This window comes from Lampris incognitus, chromosome 12 (assembly GCF_029633865.1).
Source record: "Lampris incognitus isolate fLamInc1 chromosome 12, fLamInc1.hap2, whole genome shotgun sequence".
NCBI lineage: Eukaryota > Metazoa > Chordata > Actinopteri > Lampriformes > Lampridae > Lampris > Lampris incognitus.
The window spans coordinates 52,197,479-52,225,240 of record NC_079222.1 but is presented as its reverse complement, the minus strand read 5'-3'; the positions used below and the strand labels follow the sequence as shown (position 1 = coordinate 52,225,240).

The 27,762-nt window shown below is 47.7% G+C and overlaps 1 protein-coding gene across 1 annotated transcript; it reads left to right on the top strand.

Moving 5' to 3' along the window:
• The first annotated feature begins 19,640 nt into the window (after positions 1-19,640).
• tpm2 (tropomyosin 2 (beta)) lies at positions 19,641-27,069 on the top strand. The gene is made up of 9 exons (XM_056290486.1): positions 19,641-19,754; positions 20,652-20,777; positions 21,355-21,488; positions 21,592-21,709; positions 22,401-22,471; positions 24,026-24,101; positions 25,014-25,076; positions 25,322-25,391; positions 26,833-27,069. Exons 1-9 carry the CDS (start codon positions 19,641-19,643, stop codon positions 26,913-26,915), a joined length of 855 nt encoding a protein of 284 aa, XP_056146461.1. The 3' UTR covers positions 26,916-27,069.
• The last annotated feature ends 693 nt before the right edge of the window (positions 27,070-27,762 follow it).

Here is a 27,762-nt window from a genome sequence, read left to right as displayed (position 1 = left end):
GTAATTCTTTCCATCCAGGTGAAGCAGGTCAGTCCCAACTTTCTGCCACGGCTCGTCTGGTAGGTCTGTGATTGCCATTGGCTCTTTTGGCTGTTTTGCGTGATACTTCAGACAGGTCTCACAGCTTGAGACCAGCCTATCGATGTCTGCATTGATTCCTGGCCGATAAACAGCTGTTCTGGCCCTTCTCTTGCATTTTTCCATACCGAGGTGCCCCTCGTGCAGCCTTTTCAGCATCTCTGGTCTCAGTGACTGAGGAAAGACTATTCTGTCTTTTCTGAGTAGAAGCCCGTTGACGACGCTCAGCTCAGCTCTGACTTTGTAATACTGTTGACATTCACCTCTAGGCCAACCCTCATTCAGATTCTTGATGACTTTCTGTAGGCCTGTGTCCTTTTCTGTTTCAGCTGCAATCTGCTTGGATTTCATGTCAGACACGGGTGGTGATTCAGTAATCGGGTTCAGGTGGAGAGTCACATCCGTCTCTGTGGAGCTCCCGCTGCTGGGTGCTTCACTCTGCGTCGTCACCCTGGACAGAGCATCAGAGAGCACCGTGTGCTTACCCGGTGTGGAGATCAGGTCGAAATCACAGCGTTGTGGCTTCATCAGCAGTCTTTGAATTCGCGGTGACATCTCGCTGAGGTTTTTCTTGATGATGGCTATTACAGTCTTGTGGTCTGTCTCTGCCACGGACGTTGGTAAGCCATAGACATAACTGTGGAATTTTTCAAAGCCATATACCAGTCCCAAACACTCCTTTTCAATTTGTGCATAGCGACATTCAGCCATGGACATTGTTCTTGACGCGTAGGCGACTGGCCTCCATTGTTCTCCATCAGCCTGTAGTAACACCGCTCCAATCCCGTTTCCCGATGCATCAGTGGATATCTTTATCTTTTTGGACGGGTCGAAGAACGTCAGCACTGGTTCTGTTGTGAGAGTGGTTTTCAGTCGTGTCCATTCCTTTTCATGATCTTCAGTCCACTTGAACTCAGTTCTGTCGTGCAACAGCTCGTGCAGTTTTTGAGGACAGGTTTGGTATGAATTTGCCAATGAAATTGAACATTCCCAGCACTCTCAACACCTTTTTTATCCTCGGGCCAGGACATCTCCAGTAATGCTGTCTCCTTGCTCTTGTCTGGCTGCACACCTGTTTCTGACAGCTTGTCTTCCAGAAAGGTGATTTCGTTCACACCAAACTGACATCTTGCTGTGTTCAGCTTTAGTCCATTCTTCTGGATACTTTGGAGCACTTTGATGAGCCTCTCACTGTGCTGCTCCAGTGTGGATCCCCATAGCACGATGTCATCCACATACACTCGTACCCCATCAATACCTTCTATGATGTGCTCCATGGTCCTGTGGAACACTTCGGGAGCAGAGGAGATTCCAAAAGGCAGCCTTTGGAAAGAGTAGCGGCCAAACGGTGTATTGAATATACAGTACTTTGTGCTATCCTCACACAATGAAATAATGAATTGCATCCATGAAATAATAACCTTTAACCTGACCGAATACACGTACACACAAGGCATGAATACACGTAGGCTATGCACGAATACACGTAGGCTATGCACGAATACACGTATACACAAGGCACGAATACACGTAGGCTATGCACGAATACACGTATACACAAGGCATGAATACACGTAGGCTATGCACGTATATACGTAAGCTATGCACGAATACACGTAGACTATGCACGAATACACGTAGGCTATGCACGAATACACGTAGGCCATGCACGATCAGAAACCGTGTGGCTCCACTCTTCCATCTAGGCAACTCCCCTTCCACTTACTTCCTCTTCCGGAGCACGTTAACCCAGGAACACCCTTCTCCAGTTCTTAAAGTGACAGGCACCTATCTAAGACTACACAGCAAACTTAATGCATACATAAAGAAAGCAGTTACCTAAAGTATACGATGTGTAAAAATAAGTATTTAAACTAATTATTCAAATTACTCATTAAAACATTAATCATTAACTGTTAGGAGACATTTGGCTCCCACGCCCCTTGTCAGAGTACCACTAGATACGCTGCTGTCCGTGACTATCCAAACACTGGCAGAGAGGGACATGAAGATGCCCAACAGCCGTGAGACAGATGCTGTTTCTCTCAATCCTGACTTCCTGCTTGAAGTCTGTCAGCCAGTCCATCAGTCAGTCGAAGAACCTCACTCACCCGAAATCCCAGATACTAAGAACCAGGACATGACAAATCCTGCTGATGCGGAGGCCCCAGCTGAGGTCATTACAAATGAAAACAAGTCTCTTGCTGATCACTTACCTCAGATATTTTCTCTACCTGGCAGAGAAAATATCTTACTATTTAGAGCAGCTGGACAACCTGTTGATATCTTAAACACATCTCCTGCTGGTGAGCCATAGCCCACATCTCACATACCAGGAGATGAAGACAGACATCCAGGACCAAACAGTGTATCTGACGAGATGGAGTCAGAGAGCACAAACATTTTAACACAGACACAACCAATGAAGTACCAGACAGTCAACATTATCCTGCTGAAACCAGGGAGCAGAAAGCTTGCTCAGACGATCCCAAAGACACAGGGAGAGACCCAAGAGAGCTCACTGTCCTCAGATAGGCAACCCCGTAGTCTCTATCGTACAAGCCCTTTACCAAGGTCCAACTGTAGCCTATACTGACGTTTTTTTTAATGGAGTTTTTTCTCCTTTTCTCCCCAATTATATCCGACCAATTACCCCACTCTTCCGAGCCGTCCCGGTCGCCGCTCCACCCCCTCTGCCGATCCGGGGAGGGCTGCAGACTACCACGCGTCTCCTCCGAGACATGTGGAGCCACCGCTTCTTTTCACCTGACAGTGAGGAGTTTCACCAGAGGGACGTAGCACGTGGGAGGATCACGCTATTCCCCCCACCCTCCCCCCAAACAGGCGCCCCGACCGACCAGAGGAGGCGCTAGTGCAGCGACCGGGACACATCCTCACATCCGGCTTCCCACCCGCAGACACGGCCATGAGTCTGTAGGGGCGCCCGACCAAGCCGGAGGTAACACCGGGATTCGAACCGCCGATCCCGTTGTTGGTAGGCAACAGAATAGACCACTACGCCACCCCCTCTACGGATGTTTTAAATGAGATTAGTGGTTCTAATTCAGTCCCGGGTCAACCAGCCCCTGTAGTGACTACACAGCCTAGTTATACAAGCAGCGGGACGTGCGTGGGTTCAGGAGGGAAGGGTGTTACCCAGGTCACAAGGGGTTAACAACATGGAAACGCCTCAGCCAGTCAGAAGGCAGGTCCGCAGCACCAGGCAGGCTGGAAGGCAAACGCTACCCACACGCTGAGGGACACTGGAGAGGAGCTGCTGCTGCTGCTGCTGCTGCTGCTGAAACCCGCCGAGGGACACCGAGGAACTTCCCAATCGGTCAGCCAACCCAGATGAGACCTCTAGATTCCTGGACTGAAGATCCCAGAGCCAAGAAGTGCTAATCTTACCCCTCTGCTGCCATGGCAGCAGAGGGGTAAACATGATAAAGTGTTCAAGACCAGCACCACTCTTACACTCAACCCCCCGCCCCACCACCTGCACAACCACACACCCCAGACTCTGACTGTACCTTTGTGTGTGTGTGTGTGTGTGTGTGTGTGTGTGTGTGTGTGTGTGTGTGTGTGTGTGTGTGTGTGTGTGTGTGTGTGTGTGTGTGTGTGTGTGTGTGTGTGTGTGTGTGTGTGTCGGTCTGCTGTGCCGTACTATGTGCAAGTGTCATCATTTACCGTTACTGAGCATGTTGGTGCTGGTGTACTTCTGTCCATAGACAATGATTAATGATGCTGCTTAGTCTGTCAGCTGTGTGAGTGTGTGTGTGTGTGTGTGTATGTGAGTGTGTGTGAGTGTGTGTGTGTGCGTGTGTGAGTGTGTGTGCGTGTGTGGCCACCGTGCCAGGCTATGAGATGCTGTTAAGCTTGGTCTTGGTGTGTGTAACATGACCTGTGATGATGTGTAAGGCTTGTAGGATTAAACTGGTGCATTCAGGCAAGTGCAGTTGTAATGTGCTATTTTGGTGAAGATATGCGTTTCAGAAACTATGAAGTGTGACTGGTGTTGGACAAGCTGGGCCCACCTGGTTTCCTCTGTGCCCACCCATACTGAGGTTTCTGCCTACGCTACAGATAGCACGGCCGTCTCCTAGCAATCATTTCATTTAGGGGTCAACTGTGCAGCGCATTTTGCTGTTGATGTTCATTTTAAAGCAACAAGTCCTCCAACCCACACCCCCACATAAGTGGTTTGTTGATACCCTGCAATGCTGCTAATTATGGAGTACTCGTTTGAGGACATAGGGACTTTGTTATCGTTCATGCAACGTGAAGGTGTAAAGCAGGCCCGTAGCCAGAAACATATTTGGGGGGGGGGGTCGGGCAACACTGCCGAAAGCTACCGGTAAATAAAATCCCCACACTGTATACTATAGCCTAATACCCAACCGTACGGTAAATGTCAACGTATTAATGGCCCATAGATCATCATCAATGCATTAATAAATAAAAGTGGGTCTTACCTTATAAAAGCAGGTCCAATCGTCTTTTTTGTCTGCAAAAGATGTCCAGTACCTCTTCCGGCGTCACCACAATGTCTCTGTGCTCCGAGAGCAATGTCAGTCCATTAAGCCGTCTTTCTGTCATTGTACTGCGCATTTTGTCCTTGATCCTTCCCAGACGGGAAAAACTTCTCTCGACATGGGCACTGGTGACAGGAAGCATGGTCAAAACGCGGAGAAGCTTGAAGATGCTTGGAAACAACACACTGTTACAGGCATTTAATGCCTCAATGGCATTTTGTGGAACATAAGTTGCATCTTTCCATTTATCCCGCCAGGTGTCAATTTCTGACTTTACACCTTCCAGATGCGGTGACACTTCATCAGGATACAGGTTGGAGAGCGCTTGGGCTGAGCTGTCGTTCAGCATGCTGACCTTAGATGGCAGTAAGGAGCAGAGGTTGGAGATCACATTTCTGTGTTTGCTGAAGCGTTCCTTCATCTGTGATGAATAAAAGTCAAGCATGACTAAGAAAAGCTTTTGCCGGTAGTGATTTCCACAGGCCTTCAATGGATCCTCATTGCAGTCCGCGCCTCTTCGTGGTCGAAATTCAACCCCATACTTGGCTGCCTGGGAGGAGGTCTTTTGGAAAATCTGCCTGAACTCCATCTCAGAGTTAGCCCTCATCTCATCTACCTGCTTAATAACAGCATCAGCAGCTGAAACGCAACTCACCAAGTCACAATTTTCCTTCTGAAGGACGGTGGACAGGTGGTAGGTTTTTGCAAGCATCTTCTCACTCACATTCATGGACAGCATGAATTCTGCATTGTCAATTGAATTAAAGAGCTGAGTGGCTTTGACAGATGTGTCTCCTGTGAAGGTTTCACTGATTTTCTGCAGGCTGGATCGCACAGGGTCTAGAAGCTCGTTGAATGTAAATATTGCGTCGTGGCGTTCGACCCATCTCGTTTCACACAACTTCGTCAGTCGCGTTTTCTTGCAGTCGGGTAAAAGACGCTCCGTCTCGTGCCGCAGACTGCATGCAGACCGCAAAGCCGAATCATGGAAAAAAGTGCAGATTTCCGAGACAATTCCACAGCAATTTCGCACCATTTGTACAGCGCAGCATTTGTTTAGGACCACATTCAAACTGTGGCTGGCACAGTGCACATAAACTGCTTGCTTGTGCTTCTCTTTGATTTTAGCTTGGGCACCATTTAAACGGCCACTCGTGGCAGATGCGCCGTCGTGTCCCTGGCCACGTAAAAACTGTAAATCAACGCCTGCATTTGTCAACTGACTTTCGATTGAATTGGCGATTGCCTCCCCGGTTAACTTCTCGATATCAACAAAGGACAAAAACTCCTCTCTGATGCTGTATTGGCTGTCATGCTGGTTCACGTATCTGACACAGACAGAAAGCTGCTCCCGCCCTGAAACATCTTTCATTTCATCTGCCAACACAGCCAAACACTGCGCGGAGTTTACTTTCTGCACCAGTTTGTTTGTTATCACATCTCCAATGATGCTGATTATTTCATTTTGTACGTCAGGACTGCAGTAGCTAGCGTTTGCTGCACATTTACTCCAGTGTTGTAACAGTACTGTGTCGCCAGATGTAGCCCTAAACCTGAGTAAAGCCCTGAAATTTCCGTCGTTGTGAGTTGGCTCATTCAATGTCACTGGTCCTGAATCAATATCACCTCTCAGGGCGAGTTCTTGGCGACCGCAAAAAATCAACGTTGCAATGATGCTTTTGAGTTTTTCTCTGTTTTCTTGGGCTCGCTTTTCTCTCTCACAATCTAGCCTCAGTGAAATTGCATCCATTTTATTGTTGAGAACCACTTGGAAATTGTCCGCTTTCAAACTTGCATCCTTGTGATATGCCTTTTGTGTGTGGTCTTTGAACGTCTCTAAAGCATGTTTCCAGTCTGAGAAGTGGACATTAATTAGCTTGCTGTGGTGACCCACATCTATATTACTAGAGACATTCACCTAAGAGGACAGTGTACCTTTAAGGGAAGAGGAGAGGGGTCAGATAATGGACTTCCGCTTCCGGTACACAGTTCAGTGTCGTTGTCGAATGTATGACATGCAAAGTTGGAGCTAGTAAACTACCTCGACTACGTCCACTCTCAGTTCTCCTGTCTCGTTGTTTTCTAACTCCACATTGGTGACCCCGACGTGATCGAACTACTAAAACGAGTATGTCTGACAACGCCGGGAATAATGCTGCCGTGGTACCCGCTCCCGACGCCGGTGCTAACAACATGGCTATTGCTAACGCTAGCATTTACACCGCTACTGTGAGGCTACCCGACTTTTGGCAGCATAATCCACGGCCGTGGTTTCAACATGTGGAAGCCCAGTTCCAGCTGAGAGGGATAACGCAGGATGCAACGCAGTACTTCCACGTAGTGGCGGCGTTAGACGCATCGACAACGGCGCGAGCAATGACACTGTTGGAAGCTCCGCCAGCTGCTGGCAAGTACGATGCTATAAAGACATTCCTCCTGAAGCTATTTGAACTGTCGGAGCTGGAGAAGGCAGACCGTTTACTGTCCCTGAATGGCCTCGGCGACGGCAAACCGTCTGAGTTAATGGAACAAATGCTGTCTGTGCTGGGATCGGCTGATCCGGCCTTTCTTTTCACACACGTTTTTCTGAGGCAGCTCCCCGCACCTGTACGCACAGCACTGGCCAGTTCTCCTCTCGCCGCCTCCAAGGACTACCGTTCTCTGGCTGCTGAAGCAGACAGGGTTTTCCTGGCCAACCGGCAACAGTTTGTGCATGCCCTGCTACCCCACCGGACCGCCCCACCACCACCTGTGTACGACTATATGTCTCATGTCCGCCGCCAACCGGACGACGGGCTCTGTTATTACCATGCCAGGTTTGGGGCAAAAGCAAAACGGTGTCGCAAACCCTGCAGTTACCGGGTTCAGGGAAACGCCAAGGCCGGCGCTCGTTAACGGCTATGGGCGCCGGCCGTGACTGCAAGCTGTTGTTCATCAGAGACTCCTTGTCGGGCCGGCGGCTGCTGGTTGACTCTGGCGCTCAACGCAGCATACTACCAGCACAAGCTGTGGACACGATGACCGACAGTCACGGCCCCCAGATGGACGCCGCCAACGGCACGTCCAATCGGACGTACGGTATCAGACATGTGGACGTGTGTTTTGGCGGCCGACGTTTCGGCTGGGACTTTGTGATGGCTGCTGTATCCACCCCGCTCCTAGGTGCGGATTTCCTCTGTGCTTTCAACCTGCTGGTGGATGTTAAAAACTGTCGCGTGATTGATGCCGTCTCTTTTGCGTCATACCCCTGCACGCTTGGGGGCGCTGGAGCGCTGTGCCTCGCTAACACACTCTCCACCATACCAACGCCTGCTCGCCAAATTCCCCGAGCTCGCCACACCCACCTTCTCCTCGGCGGTGGCCAAGCACGGCGTGGAACATCATATCACCACAGTGGGCCCCCCAGTTTACGCCCGGGCCCGACGCCTCGACTCGGCCAAGCTCGCAATAGCCAGGGAGGAGTTTTCGACTATGGAGCGCCTCGGCATTGTCCGCCGTTCTGACAGCCCGTGGGCTTCCCCTCTTCACATGGTTACTAAGGCCGACGGGGGTTGGCGCCCGTGCAGGGACTACCGTCGCCTAAACAATGCCACGACCCCCGACCGGTACCCCATACCGCACATACAAGATTTCTCTACCCACCTGGCGGGCGCTGCCATCTATTCCAAAATCGACTTAGTGCGGGGGTATCACCAAGTGCCGGTCCACCCACTGAATGTCCCAAAAACGGCTGTCATCACACCCTTTGGGCTCTTTGAGTTTTTACGTATGCCTTTCGGCCTTAAAGGGGCGGCGCAGACGTTTCAGCGCCTAATGGATTCTGTGCTCCGCGACATGCCATTTTTGTTTGTGTACTTAGACGACATCCTCGTGGCCAGCGCGTCGGCGGAGGAACACATGACGCACCTCAGACAGCTGTTCGACAGGCTCAGCGAACACGGCCTCATCATCAACCCAGCTAAGTGTCAGTTCGGGGAGTCGTCCATCACCTTCCTCGGGCACCACATCACTCCACAGGGGGCCGTTCCCCTCCCTGCCAGGGTTGAGGCTGTCACCATGTTCCCCCGCCCCCGCACTGTACAGTCGCTGCAGGAATTCCTGGGCATGGTGAACTTTTACAACCGTTTCCTGCCCCGTGCCGCCCACATCATGCGTCCCCTGTATGAGGCCCTGTGGGGTAAGAAGACTAAGGACGAGCTGGACTGGTCTTCGGGGATGGATGAGGCTTTTGTGGCCGCCAAGACCGCGCTGGCCAACGCTGCGCTGCTAGCTCACCCGTCGCCTGCCGCCCCCATAGCCCTTACAACGGATGCCTCCGACTACGCCGTGGGGGCCGTGTGTGAGCAGTGGGTGGGGGGGGGCTGGCAGCCGTTGGCGTTCTTCAGTAAACAACTCCGTGAGAGCGAGCGCAAATACAGCACCTTTGATAGGGAACTACTGGGTCTCTTCCTCGCAACCAGACACTTTAGGTTTCTATTGGAGGGCCGACAGTTCACCGCTTTCGTGGACCACAAACCGCTGACGCTCTGTATGGCCAAAACCTCAGAACCGTGGTCTGGGCGTCAGCAGCGCCATCTAGCGGCGGTTTCCGAGTTTACCACGGACATACAACACGTGTCGGGCAAGGATAACTTCGTCGCCGACTGCCTTTCACGGGCGGTTGTTAACGCCGTTCACTTGGGACTCGACTACGCCGCTATGGCAGCGGACCAAGCCAAGGACGCGACCGTTCAAGACTACCGGTCGACCCCTACGGCGCTACGGCTGGAGGACGTAACGTTCGACGCGGCCAACACCACCCTCCTCTGTGACATCTCCACCGGTCAACCGCGCCCCCTGGTGCCGACTTCCTGGCGGCGCCGAGTTTTCGACACCGTCCACGGCCTTTCCCACCCGGGAGTGAAGGCCTCGACCAAGCTGGTGAGCGTCAAGTTTGTTTGGCCTGGGCTCCGTAAGGATGTTAGAGCCTGGGCCGGCTCGTGTGTGGCCTGCCAACGCGCCAAGGTGCACCGCCATACCAAGGCCCCTTTGGCGCCGTTTGTGGTTCCAGAGAGGCGGTTTGACCACGTCAATGTTGACCTGGTGGGTCCCCTGCCCCCCTCCCGTGGTTATACGTTCCTCCTCACTATTGTGGACAGGGCCACCAGGTGGCCAGAGGCTATTCCCTTGTCCTCCACGACGGCAGCAGAGGTAGCACGGGCGTTCATCGGCTGCTGGGTGGCCCGTTTCGGCACGCCGGGTGACATCACGAGCGACCGGGGCTCCCATTTTACCTCGGAGCTCTGGACGGCGGTCGCTGAGCACCTGGGGGTGAAGATCCACCGCACTACGGCGTACAACCCGCAGAGCAACGGACTTTGTGAACGGTTCCATCGGGACATGAAAGCCGCTCTGCGGGCAAGCCTCACTGGCTGCGACTGGATGGACCGGCTCCCATGGGTCATGCTCGGCCTGCGTTCGGCCCCAAAGGAAGACCTCCAGACCTCCTCCGCTGAGCTGGTGTATGGCCAGCCCCTGCGGGTTCCGGGGGAGTTTCTTCCGGATGCTACGGCTCCCTGGTCGGCCGCCTCTCACCTCAGTGCGTCCCGGAGCGCTGCCGGTGCCTTCGCTCCCGTTCCGATGTCTCAACACTGCCTCCCCCGGTCCTACGTCCCCAAGGATCTGCCATCGGCGAGGTACGTCTTCATTAGGCACGACAGCCATCGGTCCCCGCTGCAGCCCCCATACGACGGGCCCTTCCGCGTCCTGGAGGCGGGGGATAAGAACTTTGTGGTGGACATGGGGGGCAGGCCGGAGCGGGTCGCTATAGACCGTCTCAAGCCCGCTCACTTGGACATTGGGGAGCCAATGCAATTGGCCCTACCCCCGCGGCGGGGGCGCCCTCCTAGGTCGGCCCCGGCACCTGCCTCTGTTCCTGCTTCGGCCCCGCCTATGGCCCGGGTTTCGGCCCCATCTGTTTCCCCTCCTGTGAAGCGCAGCCGTTGTGGCCGCAGGGTCCGCCCCCCGACTCGTCACCTGTTTTCCCCGTGACTTTGCACTTTGTCATTGACTGTTCTGTTGTAGAGTCTATTTTTATGTTCATGACTTGCGCTTTTGCTGTTTTGCATTGTTTTGTGTAGGTGAATTCTGGGGGGGCCTGTGTGGTGACCCACATCTATATTACTAGAGACATTCACCTAAGAGGACAGTGTACCTTTAAGGGAAGAGGTGAGGGGTCAAATAATGGACTTCCGCTTCCGGTACACAGTTCAGTGTCGTTGTCGAACGTATGACATGCAAAGTTGGAGCTAGTAAACTACCTCGACTACGTCTACTCTCATGCTCCTGTCTCGTTGTTTTCTAACTCCACATTGCCAGCTTTTCTGTGCCCTCCCTTGCCCACATGCTCGACTGAAAACGCAACACAGTGCTTACAAAAACAACCGTCGGACCTTGTTGAGTATCCTAGCCAGCTAAACTGGTCAATCCCATGACGTTGGAAACGTAGTTTACCTCCTAGTTTTGTAGGGAATGTTTGTCCGATATTGGCCGTCCAGTCCAGTGAGTATATTTCTCTTCTCTGTTTGTCTGATATTTTCCCACCAATATAATCCACAAAGTCGTGTGAAAACGTTTCCGAGGTAGAGGACGGCGGGCGGGTCTGCTAACTCTGGCTCCGTTTCCGAGGAGGAGGGCAGTGGGTCTGATAACACTTGCTCCGGAGAATCGGTTACGTTAGTGACCAGATCACCTGTAATGTTCTTGTTTTTCTTTTTTGAGTCGGGACACGTTGAAACAAAAAAATCACTGATTTTACGAATATTAACTTTACTGCTCTTGCCTGATTTACAGGTAGCTTTCGGCGGCTCCATTGCTTTTGAAAAGCAAACTACAGATCGACCATTTAGCTAGCATAACCAGTGGCAGGTTGCTTAGCTGACTCGTCAGACCCCTGAGCCAATCAAAAGCCTGTGATTGTATTTGTTTTACGAAACAGACCAATAAGATACATTATGTTTGGAAACAAATTAACTGACAGGTTTAACACCTGTCAGTCACGATAGATGCAGTGTATGAGTAGGCTAGAGGGGCGGTGACAAATAATCAAAACGATAACTAAATAATTATTGGTGCCATTTCAGACGGGCCGTGGGGTTTCGGGGGGGGTTCAGACACGAAAACCACCTACCTGGCTACGTGCCTGGTGTAAAGTAAGCAGACATAGCTTGGGAAGATTTGTGAAGAAACCAACAGTTTACAAGAGCATAAATAGTTCTTGCACTCCCCCACCTCTTGGCTCGTCACATTCTGATTGGTAATGAAGGTCAAAGGTCATATGATGACGAGGTACCCGAGACACCAGATTGTCCTTATTTACACGACCGCTAAAGGTCGCTTAGCTTTAAAACGTAACTACAGGTCGCAATAAGCTGCTTGTACAAACAACCTCCGGGGTCGTCTTTTGGTGGAGGACCGTCTCGTTCTTTCACTTCTTTCATCCAGGACTGACACGACGTTATGTTACATGTGACTGAGATGGGCAGCCCAGGGCCCGCTTTGACCATCTTGAGTTAGGGTACGGCACTGACTCACTATGCTGCTATTCAAGTCCAAATCAGAATCAGAATCAGAATCAACTTTATTGGCCAAGTGTGCCTATGCAGACGAAGAATTGGACTCTGGTACACAGAAGCTTCTAGCACTTGCAAACATCACTCACACAAAATAAAAAACAGGGAAATAAATGGAACAACAACAGGACATGGGAGGCAAGCAACAGGTATGTTGTGCTTACATGCTACGGAGTTTAGCTAGAGCTAGAGTCATCAACAACCTATGTCCATACATTATACCATATTGCTTATATCCAGGGGTGGGCGATCTTATCCTGAAAGGGCCAGTGTGGGTGCAGGTTTTTGTTCCAACCAAGCAGTTACACACCTGTATCTCCTAATCAAGGTCCTCAGCAAAGCCTCTACTGGTTAATTAGAGGGATCAGGTGTGTAACTGCTTGGTTGGAACAAAAACCTGCACCCACACCGGCCCTTTCTGGATAAGATCGTCCACCCCTGACAGCCCATACATTGTACCATATACCATACCACACACAACTCCACAACCCATCATGCCCATATACTCACACTATGTACTCACACTATATTACACTATGTTACCACAACAATAACAGCAATAATTTGTAACCAGTATACAGCAGCTGTATGTGTATTTACAATTGTACATTTGTATTGCACAAACTTTGTATTGCACATCTGGTTTAAAGAAGTAGTGCACATCGTAGATATGTAGGTGAGACAGCTTGACCAGAGAGGCCTATTTACAAAGTGTCATATTTACATAATAGGTGTCTATTATTGCATCATGCTGCTAAGTGTTCATGAGAGAGATGGCCTGTGGGAAAAAAACTGTTCCTATGTCTGGCGTCTGTGAATATTCTCATTCATCCAGGTCATGGTTATCCGAAGGAGTTGAATCAAGTGCATATGTCTGGTGGTTTTGGTATAGGAGACACCACCAAAGGTGGTTGAGAATGGCAGAGCTAAGATCCTGCGAGACTTCAAGTTCCAGACTAGTCTGGAACTAACCAGACATTATGGTGGTTGACAAGGAACAGAAGACAGCCATAGTGATCCATATAGCAATCCCGAGCGACGGCAGCATCAATGAGAACAGCGTGAGAAGCCAGAGAAATACCAAGGGCTGAGGGAAGAACTAGATCGGATGTAGAAGGTGAAATCCACAGTAGTCCCAGTGGTAATAGCAGCATTAGGGGCTGTGACCCCCAAACTGGGAGAGTGGCTGCAGCAGATTCCATGAACAACATCTGGGGTCCCTGTCCAGAAGAGTGTGGTCCTAGGAACAGCTAAGAAAGATACTGCATGAACTCTCAAACTCCCAGGCCTCTGGTAGAGGAAGACGCACACCACCCGAAAAAGGGTGAGAAAGGGTGAGAGGGAGATTACATTTATGTAACTTTGTTAAAAGAAACACTCAACAGTAGGGAAAGTGCTCAACATAAGGAGCAAAATAATCCAGTGAGTCCGGTAAATTCTGTATGAGACAGTACAAGCCTGTTTCATGCCATAAGCATCATCAGCTGTCAATAAAGCTACTCGGGAAAGAACATACCATCTACTGCCTCGTCATGCACATCACGTGCACAACGTCCAGTGGGGAAGGGAGAGGTGCAACATTCAAAAATTTAAAAAACACGTGATTGCTAATGGTCCAATGTGGGGGGGGGGGTTGGTATTTGTCTGTTGTCATGATTTATTTATAATTACACAATAGCTGCTTCCATCTATGTGTGCAGCTGCTTGCCAATTCATTCCTGTTATTCAGTGTGGACATTTCTGGCTTGCAGATAATAAAATATGTGTCAGTGAGACATAGGTTGCACATTTTACTACTGGATGAATATGCTTTGTTCTTTGAGAAGATTTTCCAGGCGGTTGAATAATTAATGTTTCTGTCCACCAACGACCAAATATATTAGGATTTAAAGATGTGACATTCTTTAAAAGGTTGTTTGTAAAGCAACACATGTGCATTAAAGCTCTTTTTGACTGTTCCCTCTGTTAGACCCACGTATGTCTCTATTTTGCCGTTGTCCTCTCTCGTCACCGTAGTGTAGAAAGACTCGCATGGAGGCAGTGGTAGCGTCTAGGCTTAACATTTAGTAATCGTTGCAGGGGAACTCAGGTACAGTGTACAGCATGCAACTGTGTGTATAGCGCCGCCACTAGGCTGCATGGTCACCTGACTACTCTGTAAGTACGGAGTGCAGGCCAGTACAAACATAACGCTACAAGGTTATCTACATTTAGCTTGGTAGATAACTCCCTTCGGCTGGCATGAGTCCTTCACACAGCAGTTGCAGCTGGGGGAATCTAGTTGTGATGAAGTGTCATTGATTTGGTCATTGATTTGTTGACGAATCATCACTGATGATTGCTTACAGCATGAAACAGGCCTGCACCGTCTCATAAAGAACCCACCTGAATCACTGGACCACCTCACTCCCCATTCAGCAGTCATTGGGCGGAGGGTGGGAAGACACCCTGGACAGGCCGCCAGGCCATCACAGGGCCATTGGTAACGTGTCCCACACAAACACACCCAAATCCACAGCTCAAATCTCATATTTGAGTGAGCTGTGTCCGAAATCACATCTATATACACTCACCGGCCACTTTATTAGGCACACCCGTCCAACTGCTCGTTAACGCAAATTTCTAATCAGCCAATCACATGGCAGCAACTCAATGCATTTAGGCATGTAGACATGGTCAAGACGATCTGCTGCAGTTCAAACCGAGCATCAGAATGGGGAAGAAAGGTGATTTAAGTGACTTTGAACGTGGCATGGTTGTTGGTGCCAGACGGGCTGGTCTGAGTATTTCAGAAACTGCTGATCTACTGGGATTTTCACGCACAACCATCTCTAGGGTTTACAGAGAATGGTCCGAAAAAGAGAAAATATCCAGTGAGCGGCAGTTCTGTGGGCGAAAATGCCTTGTTGATGCCAGAGGTCAGAGGAGAATGGCCAGACTGGTTCGAGCTGATAGAAAGGCAACAGTAACTCAAATAACCACTCATTACAACCGAGGCATGCAGAAGAGCATCTCTGAACGCACAACACGTCGAACCTTGAGGCAGATGGGCTACAGCAGCAGAAGACCACACCGAGTGCCACTCCTGTCAGCTAAGAACAGGAAACTGAGGCTACAATTGACACAGGCTCACCAAAATTGGACAATAGAAGATTGGAAAAACGTTGCCTGGTCTGATGAGTCTCGATTTCTGCTGCGACATTCGGTTGGTAGGGTCAGAATTTGGCGTCAACAACATGAAAGCATGGATCCATCCTGCCTTGTATCAACGGTTCAGGCTGGTGGTGGTGGTGTAATGGTGTGGGGGATATTTTCTTGGCACACTTTGGGCCCCTCAGTACCAATTGAGCATAGTGTCAACGCCACAGCCTACCTGAGTATTGTTGCTGACCATGTCCATCCCTTTATGACCACAGTGTTCCCATCTTCTGATGGCTACTTCCAGCAGGATAACGCGCCATGTCATAAAGCTCGAATCATCTCAGACTGGTTTCTTGAACATGACAATGAGTTCACTGTACTCAAATGGCCTCCACAGTCACCAGATCTCAATCCAATAGAGCACCTTTGGGATGTGGTGGACCGGGAGATTCGCATCATGGATGTGCAGCCGACAAATCTGCAGCAACTGCGTGATGCTATCATGTCAATATGGACCAAACTCTCTGAGGAATGTTTCCAGTACCTTGTTGAATCTATGCCACGAAGGATTAAGGCAGTTCTGAAGGCAAAAGGGGGTCCAACCCGGTACTAGCAAGGTGTACCTAATAAAGTGGCCAGTGAGTGTATATATATATATATATATATATATATATATATATATATATATATATATATATATATACACACACACACAAGCCTTCACTCGAAACGAGTAAAAACACAAGTTAATACAAAGATAGTAATGATTCACGAGCTCCATATTCAAATGTGAGGCTGCAGCCTAGATGATGACACTATGTGGTGCTCTATATCGTCCCTTGGCAAGATGGTCTGTTGTTCAGTGGCACAGCCTAGCTGAGACGGCCGCAGAAGAATCCTGTTGCTTTTTGCCAGAACCGCTGCCGAGTTGACTGAGCGGAGCTGCCATGGTTTACCCTTTCCAGGTACTGACAGATGGGTAGACTGTGTCCGGGGATTTGAATTCACAGGTACCTTCTCCTAGCCTTTACCTAAAGAGGCATCAGCCCACAAGGCAGCAGGTGGATTTGAAATCAGAGTTACCTTCTCCTATCCCAATGTGTTGGCTGGACTAGGCACCATGGGAAGTATCATACAGGCATGCAGGGGGACCAGGTCTATCAGTAGGGACATTTTCCTTAGCCAAAGGGCCCTTGCTGAGGTAAGGTGCTACCCCTCTACAGCTTGCGGCTGCAGTTTAGCGTCTTAGTCAGGACAGATATATATAAACTTAGCGCAAAAAGTAAGGAAATGTGTGTTGGGTAGATCATGTCTTTGTTGTAACGATGCTTCTTGGCAGTAAATCTATCAGGCAGCTGATGGGCAGCAGCACCTGGGGGACCAGAAGCTCAACACAAGAGTCAATAGCAGCAGCAAAATAAGCTGTTGGGCATTGGCAGAGGAGATTTGGCAAATGTTTCATGGGCGCAACCCACATACTCAGCTCTGCTGCTCATCCCACAAATGCATGTTCCTTACAAATGTGGCCCCGTTTAAAAGGCAAATAAACAGGCTTTCCAACGGTATAAGATTTATTGCCAAGAAGCATTGTTACAACAAAGACATAATCCATCAACACACATTTCCTGACTTTTTGTACATATATATATATGTATATATATATATGTGTGTGTGTGTGTGTGTGTGTGTGTGTGTGTGTGTGTGTGTGTGTGTGTGTGTATACATATATGTATTTATATGTATCACAGTTCTTCTGTTTTAATGTTTAAGTTAAATTTACCTATTTGTATTTCTGTATTTAATTACAATATTGTGATGTGGCAGATTCTTTTCACACATTTCTTTATTCTACTAGCTCTCTACATTTTGTTCTATTTCACACTTGCTTTTGCAATGTAAACATGTTTTTCAGTGTATTTAAACTGAATTTGAGAATCTGAGAGATACAGAGAGAGAACAGGAGATAGTAATAGAGAGAGAAAGAGATAGACGGAGAGAGAGACAGAAACAGAAAGAGAGAGAGAGAGAGACAGATAGAGATAGGGAGATAGCGAGAGAGAGCCATGGATTAACACAGCTGTCATGGTGCAGCATTGTGTTTCAATGTCAAGGCCGCTCACTAGAAGGCTAAAGATAAACCCAACCGCCATTTTGCTCATTTGGGAAGGATTCCCAGTCCCATTCCGATTCCTGTTTCCATTCCCACATTGATGTCCGAATACTTGGTTCATTTGTTTCCATTCGTTTGGCATCTGGGCTCGTTGCAAGCGCTGCAAGTCTTTTGGTTGCAAGCCACTAAAGTGACTGGAGTGAGCTGGGTCAACCGACCCGAGAGTTAGACACCACTAAGACTCACTGCTGATGATGCAGACAAAGAAAGAGACAGAGAGAAAGGGGGAGAAAGAGAAGGAAAGAGACAGTGAGAAAGGGAGAGAAAGAGAAGGAACAAGAGACAGAGAGAAAGGGAGAGAGAGAGACAGCGAGAAAGGGGGCGAAAGAAGGAAAGAGAAAGAAAGAAAGAGAGAGAGAAATAGAAAGGGAGAAAAAGAGAGAAAGGGGGAGAAAGAAAGAGACAGAGAGAAAGGGGGAGAAAGAAAGAGACAGAGAGAAAGGGGAGCAAGAAAGGGGGAGAAAGAGAAGGAAAGAGAACGAGAGAGACAGAGAGAAAGGGAGCGAAAGAGAGGCAGAGAGAAAGGGGGAGAAAGAGAATGAAAGAGAGAAGGAAAGAGAGAGAGAGGGACAGAGAGGCATAGACAAATCGATAGAGAGAAAGAGAGGGCGTGAGAAAGGGAGAGCCAGAAAGCGAGAGAGAAATAGAAGTGACAAAGAAAGCGATAGAAAGAGTTTGACTCCACTCCATCACTGCTGAAATGACTCATGGCGATAACACTAAGCCTAACCCTAAGCCTAAACCTAAGCCTAAATCTAACCCTAATTCTAACCCTAAACCTAACTCTAAGCCTCACCCTAAGCCTCACTCTAACCCTAACCCTAAACCTAACCCTAATTCTAACCCTAAGCCTAACTCTAAGCCTCACCCTAAGCCTCACTCTAACCCTAACCCTAAACCTAACCCTAATTCTAACCCTAAGCCTAACTCTAAGCCTAACCCTAAGCCTCACTCTAACCCTAACCCTAATTCTAACCCTAACCCTAAACCTAATTCTAACCCTAAACCTAACTCTAACCCTAAACCTAAGCCTAACCCTAAGCCTCACTCTAACCCTAACCCTAACCCTAATTCTAACCCTAAGCCTAACTGTAACCCTAAACCTAACCCCAAATCTAACCCTAACCCTAAACCTAATTCTAACCCTAAACCTAACTCTAAGCCTAACTCTAAGCCTACCCCTAAGCCTAAACCTAAACCTAACCCTAAACCTAAGCCTAACCCTATGCCTAACCCTAACCCTAAGCCTCACTCTAACCCTAACCCTAAACCTAACCCTAATTCTAACCCTAAGCCCGAACGCTAACCCAAACCTAACCCTAATTCTAACCCTAACCCTAAACCTAATTCTAACCCTAAACCTAACTCTAAGCCTACCCCTAAGCCTAAACCTAAACCTAACCCTATGCCTAACCCTAACCCTAACCCTAAGCCTAACCCAAGCCCTAAGCCTAACCCTAAACCTTAGCCTAACCCTAAACCTTAGCCTAGCCCTAAGCCTAAGCCATTTCTACCACTTAGCATAAGCGTTAGCCCACCCATTACTAACCCGCTATGCTAGCTTGCGCGAATGAGAGAAGAATGAGAAGAAAAACGAGATGACAAGAAGAAAGAGTGAAAGCAGAACGAAATGGAGCCAGAAATGTCAATCAAACGCGGCCTCCATTCCCCCTGGTACCCAATTGGCGACGAGTCTAAAATTAACCCCGCCCCCTCCCCGCTCTCTCTCTTTCTTTGCTCTCTCTATCTATCTCGCTCTCTCTCACTCTCTGTCGCCAAATAAGGGTAACAACAACAATCCTCCAACCCCCTCCCACACACACACACCTTGACGGGCGTGACGTCATCGACGATATGACGTCATCGACACCCAATGCCCCGCCCCCCGCCTCAGCCCCACCTACACACACAAAAACTTTTTCCCAAACAAGGTGACAAATCATCCCTCCCTCCCTCCTCCATCCATCCATCCATCCCCTCCCTCCATTTGTCCACACATCCACCCAACGGGGGTTGCACACACACACGCTCTCTCTCCATCTCCATCTCTGTCCATCTTCTCTGCACACTTTCCTTTTCAAAGAACAAGAAAGAGGAAGAAGAAAGAAGATGGAGGCCATCAAGAAGAAGATGCAAATGCTGAAGCTGGACAAGGAGAACGCCATCGACCGGGCGGAGCAGGCCGAGGGCGACAAAAAGGGGGCAGAGGACAAGTGCAAGCAGGTACGGTACCCTTCCCCCGCCCGGGTGGTGTTACCTGGTGTGTGTGTGTGTGTGTGTGTGTGTGTGTGTGTGTGTGTGTGTGTGTGTGTGTATGTGAGGTGATTGGGGAGGTACTTTGATTTTGTTTTTTAAGTTTTGCATCCACCTTTTTTCTTTTTTATTCTATTTGTCAGTTTTTCTTTGTAGACAAAGTCAGGCAAGACGAGCACAGGAGGATGGTGGGGTTGGAGTGGGGGTCCCAAAAATAGCACATTAATACCCCCACCACCCCCCTCCAAATAGATACTAGATAATCCCGGTGTGTGTGTGTGTGTGTGTGTGTGTGTGTGGTGACCTTGCAGGGGGGGGGGATTATACATATATATATATATATATATATATATATATATATATATATATATCTACACACACACACACACACACACACACACCACACACACACACACTCCACCCCCTACCCCCTACCCAAAATAACTAATGGGGAGGGTGGGGGTGGGGTTATATTCTCTATATAATACCTCAAAATATTTAGCTCACCATACAAAATATTTTGCCAAATGCTAAACATATAGATCGTCAAACTAAATGTCAAGCTAAACGCTAAATGCCACATTAAATAGTTGGTGAAACGCTAAATGTATAGATTGTCAAACTACAAACGAGCGAAATATTTCACCAAATGAAATATTTCCCCTAATGCTATTAGCTAAAATGCTAAACCTCATGATAGCCAAGCTAAATGCAGGCCCATCCGGGTCTCAATGCCAGAAGTTTTTGGCTAAATGCTATGCTAACGTTTTTGGTATGACTGGCAAATCGACGCAACCTCCGACCTCGATGAGGGCAAAATTGTTGCCATCCCGCCGTCTCAACTAACCACGTGTGCACCTTTGTTAGCTTGAAGAGGAGCTGCTGGGCCTCCAGAAGAAGCTGAAGGGGGTGGAGGATGAGTTGGACAAGTACTCGGAGTCGCTCAAGGACGCGCAGGAGAAGCTGGAGCAGGCAGAGAAGAAGGCAACAGACGTGAGTACGCGGGGTTTCCACGAATGTTGCGATGCTCACAGAGAAAGTTAGTGAAAAGACTCACAAATTGGTTACATATGGTAAAGATTCGGTGACTACAGACAGTCATTGATTCACTGACTATGCTAAAGATTTGGAGACTACGAACGCTCAAAAGATTCGCTAAAGATTCAGTGACCACAAAGACTCATTGATTCACTGACTCTAATAAAGATTCGGTGACTACAGACAGTCATTGATTCACTGTATACTGAAGATATGAACACTTCAAAGACTCATTGTTTCACTGACTCCAATAAAGATTCGGTGACTACAGACAGTCATTGATTCACTGACTATGCTAAAGATTCAGTCACTATGAAACCTCCTGGATTCACTAACAATGCAAAAGAGCCAGTGACTACAAACACTCACTATTCACTGACTATGCAAACGATTCGCTGATTACCAACACTCCATAGGGTTACAGACTCTAATAAAGATTCAGTCACTACAAAACTTTTTTTCAACCGAGTAGATTTAATTAGATGCGTTACGAGAAAAGTTAAACGTCCCTTTTCCCCTTCACTTCTTGCAGGCAGAGGCTGAGGTGGCGTCCCTCAACCGACGCATCCAGCTGGTGGAGGAGGAGCTGGACAGGGCGCAGGAGCGCCTCGCCACTGCCTTGCAGAAGCTGGAGGAGGCGGAGAAGGCGGCAGACGAGAGCGAGCGGTAAGCGGAACCAACAAAAACACACAACAAAAACATTGTTAGCTCCGCCGTTGGCAAACTGTCACTTCCCGTTTTCTGTTGGTGTGTCTCCCGCCGCCGCCAGTGGGATGAAGGTCATCGAGAACAGGGCGACGAAGGATGAGGAGAAGATGGAGATCCAGGAGATGCAGCTGAAGGAGGCCAAGCACATTGCTGAGGAGGCTGACCGCAAATATGAGGAGGTGAGCTTCGCTGCTAATAGGCTAATGCTACGACTAAATGTTAAAAGTGAATGATTAGTTAGCGTTTGCAATCCTTGAGGCAATAGCACTTGCTAGCATCTAGATTCTTGAGGCCATAGCGTTCGCTAGCAATCGAATTCTTGAGGAGATAGCGTTTGCTAGCAACTGAACCTTTTGTGGCATTAACATTTAATAGCAACCAAATTCTTGAGGCGATAGCGTTTGCTAGCAATTAGCAACCAAATCCTATGCAGTGATAGCATTTGTTAGAAACCGAAACCTTCGTCACGACAGCTTTTGTCAGCAACTGAATCCTTCGCCGTGATAGTTTGGTAGCAACTGAATCCTTGGCCTGACAGCATTTACTAGTAGCTAGCAACCCTTTAGGCAATATCGTGTGGTAGCAACCGAATCCTTTGCAGCAATAGTGCTTGCTAGCAGCCAAAGAAATTACTTAGCCTAAGCTGCAAGCTCGATCGTTCAGACACTTCTTGAAAAACATCTTGAGCCTGCTAGTACCTAAAAAAAGTACACAAACGCTAATCAGCATTCAGCTAGTGCAAAGCAAAAGTCGATACAGCCCACGTTATGATCCAAACTTCTGTTTATCCTTATGATATTTTAGATAATTGAATTATCACAAATATGCACTTTTTTGTTGTGATTCTTTCTCTATGCTTGCTGTACACAGGTGGCACGCAAGCTAGTCATCCTCGAGGGCGATCTGGAGCGATCCGAGGAACGCGCTGAGGTGGCCGAGGCGTAAGTGACATCCTTAGCTAACGTTTTCCAGTGTATTTCACAGCTGAGGTGAGCTAACAGTGCTTTTGGGGCCTTTTGGTGATGAATCGGTGACAATGAGTTAAGTGTGTCGCAGCATGCGGCGGAAAAGTATTGCTAGGTGATTGCGCGAATGCTAAGGTGATTCCTTGCTGTGGTTAGTGGTCGGTTACTAGGACGTCAGTGGTTACTTGGAGATTATATGTAGTTGCTAGGGTGTTGTGCAATGGTTGTGACATCTTGTTTGGTTACTAAAGTTTGACTAGCTGATTGTGGGGGTGCGAGAGGTCGGTTGCTAGGGTATTACTAGGTGGTTGTGATATCATACAAGGCTGTTGTTAGGATGTTGCTAGGCGGTTTCTCAGTGGTTGCTAAGGTTTGACTAGCTGATTGTTAGGTGGTCGCTAGGGTGTTACTAGGTTTTAGCTAGGGTGTCGCTATGTGGCTAGAAAGCGCTTGCACTTTTTCTGATTTAGTCTCAAGGTGTTGCAAGGTTAGTGGTTACTGTCGCGGTTGCTAGGTTAGCACACAGTCGCCAGGCGGTTTGTAGGGCATCGCCAGGTGCTTACTAAGAAAGAGGAAAATCAAACAGAAAAAAAGAAAGGCAGAAAAAAAAGTAAGAAAGAAAGAAAAGAAGAAAGGAAGGGAGGAAGGAAGGAGAGAAACAGAATAAAGAATGGAAGAAAAGACAAAGAAAAAACAAACAGAAAGAAAGAAAAACGACAGAAAAAGAAAAACAGAAAAAGAAAGGAAGAAAAAGAAAGGAAGTAAGAAAGGAGCAAAAAAAAGAGAATGCAATAAGAAAAGACAACAAAAATGAAATAAAGGCAGAAAGAAAAGGGAAGAAGGGAAAAGAACGAACAAGAAACAAAGGAAAAGAAAGACAGAAAGGGAAAGAAAGAACGAAATGAATTTGAATGAAAGCCACTATTCGACATTGCATCCTTACTACGAATTGTATTCTTGCTATGAAAGTGTCCTCTGCATGTGGCCATCCTGTCGCATAGCAGCAGTGAGCGGCTGCAGCACTCGGGGACCAGCTCCACTTCTTCTCCCCACGGCCTTGGTCAAGGCCACAGAAAGGAGTATTAACCCTAGCATGCCTGTCTTGTTATCATGGGAGGAAACGGGAGCACCTGGGGGGAACCATGCAGACACAGGGAGAACATGCAGACTCCACACAGAAAGGAGTTAAAAGAAAAGAAAGAAAGAAAGAAAGAAAGAAAGAAAGAAAGAAAGAAAGAAAGAAAGAAAGAAAGAAAGAAAGAAAGAAAGAAAGAAAGAAAAAGAAAGAAGAAAAGTTGTTTCCTGGTTTTTCTGAGGTTAGCTGTTACCCTCGTGGTTGCTAGGTAACAACTGTTCGCTAGCCGGTTGCTGAGGATTGATCGGAAGGTAGCGGCTAATGTTAGTCTCTACTAACTCGTTTTTTCTGTTTTTGCTTTCCTCCCCCTCTCAACTCTGTCCTTTTCTTCATTTTCTTGCCTTTCTCCTGTCTCTCTGTCTCTGTTGGTCTGCCTGTCTGTCTCTCGCCCCAAGGAAATCGGGTGACCTGGAGGAGGAACTTAAGAACGTCACCAACAACCTGAAGTCGTTGGAGGCGCAGGCTGAGAAGGTACGTTCCAGTGGCGGCTGGCCAGTACAGGGTGCTGGGGCGCCGCCCCCTTCAAACATCAACAGATGAAATCTACTTAAACATGTTAGATAGAATTTAGTTGTATCATGCAAATAATTATGAAATAAAAGTGTTTTTCGGTCTGTGAGCGCCTGTCAGCAGCATTACATATTGGTTCCAAATGGGATTTGGTTGATTTCTGTCTGAATACATGTAGTTCCTGTCTGAATACATGTACTTCCTGTCTGAATACATGTACTTCCTGTCTGAATACATATACTTCCTGGGCGAGGGGCGCCGGCCAAACCATACCCTCACAGTTTTGATGAGCAGGTGACCTGAGGGTGCTGTCTAATTGGTTTCTTCAGATTTTCCGTGTCCACTTTTATTGGCAGTGAATTGGTTATGTGACCGGTTATGTTCTGGCCCGGTGCGGGATTCGATACGGGGTGTACTGCACCACAAGGCGACATCACTAACCGCTCGGCTAAAGGGTCAGACCCGTTAGCTAGGGGCTAACGTGTCTTATTAGTAGCTTACATTGGTATTGTATTAATGTTTTTTGATCTAATGTGATTGGACAATTCTCATGGCTGTCAATCATGTTTACACCCATCACGATGCCTTGTCTCGACTGTCAATCATCCACTTTCTACGAACCCTGATAAAATCTATAGGCTACATGGTCCTTCTTAATAACTCTGTGACTGTGTGGACATTAAAGCAGGTGTCAGGTGGGCTGCACCAAGGTACATGGTGCCCCCCCCCCCCAAAAAAAAGAAAAAAATTAGCCCCAGCCGCCACTGGTTCTGACGTTCCCGCAGATAAACGAGAAGGGGAAAAAGATGGAATTACAGAGAGATCTGTAAGCGCTAATTCACATTTTTTTCAATTTGTCTCTTTCAATCACAGTACTCACAGAAGGAGGACAAGTACGAGGAGGAGATCAAGGTGCTGACCGACAAGCTCAAAGAGGTGAGGGTCTTTTTGTCTGAATCCCGAGTCGTCCGAATCCTTTTGTCCCCCAGTCTAATTTGTATGAGTCCGTTTTGTCCAAAGCTGTTTGTTCTGTGAATGCGTTTTGTCCAGATCCGTTTTGTCCAGATCCGTTTTGTCCTAATCTGTTTTGTCTGTCTGGTGATGCGCGTTTTGTGCGGATCCTGGTTCGCCTGCTGTTGACGTTTCCCCACGGCCGCGTGATTCTTTCCTTGTCTCTGCAGGCGGAGACGCGCGCCGAGTTCGCCGAGAGGTCCGTGGCTAAACTCGAGAAAACCATTGATGACTTGGAAGGTTGGCGGACTTCTCAACTTGACTACGCATTGCAAACAATTCTCGCTAATGCTAGCATCCATGTAGCTAACTCTAGGTTCTATCTAGCCAACTGTCGTCTATCTAGCTAACTCTAGTGTCTATTTAGCTAACTCTAGAACCTAGCTAACTGTATCCTCTATCTAGCTAACTCTAGTGTCTATTTAGCTAACTCTAGAACCTAGCTAACTGTATCCTCTATCTAGCTAACTCTTGTTTATTTATCTAACTCTAACATCTACTTGGCTAACGCTATCGTCTGTCAAGCTAACTCTAACGTCTATTTAGCCAACTATACCATCTATCTAGCTAACTGTAGCATCTATCTAGGTAACTAGCATCTATATAGCTAACTCATATTGGGAGCGTGCCTATATCCCCACAGCCCATTTCTAAGATTTTTTTCAAAATTAGGCCCTATGTTCCCACATTTCTACCCCTGGTAGTTGAGGGTTCGACACTCAACCCCGCACGGGGCTGGCGATTTGAAGGAGAGAGCTAGCTTCCAAACTCTCTCGAGCTCAACATTGCTACTCCAACATGGGGTTGCTGTGAAGTGATGAACCCTCATACTGAAATTAAACTCACCTCCATGAGTTAGTGCAATTTAGACACAGCGCACATTTAACTTTCTATAATTCTTAAATGAACAGTACACATTCAAACAATCTAAATAAGTAAAAAGTTTCACTATTTATGCAGTTCACTTTAAACTGGAAAGGCCTCTAGTACTTTTCAACCTTTTATGTGCCAGGAACAGGCAATCTGTAAGTGCTGTGACTGCTGTCCTTTGAAGACTGAACAATAATAATAAGCAAAAGATATTGCAAATTAAAAAAATGCTGCACTATTTATGCAGTTCTCTCAAAACTGGAAAGGGCTCTAGTGCTTTTCAACCTTTTATGTGCCAGGAACAGGCAATCTGCAAAACAGCCATTTCAGCAAACACTGTGGACCAGGGGGTCGGTCCTGTCCGCTATAGCTCTTCATCAAATATTGTGGAAAAAAATTACTCATTTATTTACTATAAAGTGCTTCCAAAAAATCTTGTGGGAGGATAGGGCTTAAATTGAATGGAAATGTAGGAACACAAGACCTAATTTTGAAAATGTCCTAGAAATGTGGGAACATAGGGTTTCATTTTGAGAAAAATCTTAGAAATAAGAAAAATCTTAGAAATGTGGGAACAGAGGGCTGACCCCCTCATATTTAGCCAACTCTAACATCTACTTAGCTAACTCTATCGTCTATATAGCAGACGCTAGTGTCTCTTTTTTTTGTTGCTAACGCTTGTTTATATAGCTAACTCTTGTCTATGTAGCTTAATTTTTCATCTATGTTATGAACTTCTCTCTCTCTCTCTCTCTCTCTCTCTCTCTCTCTCTCTCTCTCTCTCTCTCTCTCTCTCTCTCTCTCTCTTCAGATGAAGTGTACGCACAGAAGCTAAAGGGCAAGGCACTTAGTGAAGAGCTTGACCTCGCCCTGAATGACATGACCACGCTGTGAGCAGCCGCAAGCCAACCCTATGCTCGGATGCTATGTGTTGTTTTTTTTTATTATTGCTAATTCCGTTTGCGCCGTTAGCGCTACTGGCTTGTATGCGAAGGAAACTGTATTGGCCCGATAACACTGCTCTGTCTCTCTGTCGCTCTCTGTTTGAATAAATAACAAGATGAAAAAATGTAGTCTTGTTTCTGTTCCCAAGTTGTTTACCTATATATATATATATATATATATATATATATATATATATATATATATATATATATATATATATATAAAGATAGATGTAGGAAAAAAACCCCACCTGTTTCATGTGCCATGCACTCATCAGCTGTCAAGGCGGTAGACTGAGTATGATAAGCGAAAATATGGGGGCCGAGGCTTAGTGAGTGTTAGGGTCACTATCCAGGATGAAACAAGATACATCCATGAGTACATCAGAAAGAGCCCCCCCCCCCCAGGATGAACTGCTGAGTGAGTAGCTCAGGCAACAGAAGACACAGAGTGCAGAGGAGGAAGAAAAAGAGGTATCATATCATGAAAGACCAAGCCCCTCCATGGGCTGTATTATCGACATATAGAAGACGTAGCTGATATCGAGAAATCCTACCAGTGGCTAGAAAAGGCTGGACTGAAGGACAGCACAGAGGCTCTGATCATAGCAGTATAAGATGCAGGTTGTGTGAAGACGCCCCTGAGACAGTCCAGCACTTAGTAGCAGGGTGTAAAATGCTAGCTGGGGAAGTGTACACTGATAGGCATAACCAAGTGGCTGGGATAGATTACAGGAATATCTGTACCAGTGGTGCTCAACCCTGCTCCTGGAGAGCTACCATCCTCCCGTTTTTCA

Coding starts and splice junctions, on each gene's coding strand:
- tpm2 (XM_056290486.1), top strand. CDS start 19,641: ATGGAGGCCATCAAGAAGAAGATGCAAATGCTGAAGCTGGACAAGGAG. Junction 19,755..20,651: donor CAGAGGACAAGTGCAAGCAG/GTACGGTACCCT, acceptor CACCTTTGTTAG/CTTGAAGAGGAGCTGCTGGG. Junction 21,710..22,400: donor CTGACCGCAAATATGAGGAG/GTGAGCTTCGCT, acceptor TGCTGTACACAG/GTGGCACGCAAGCTAGTCAT.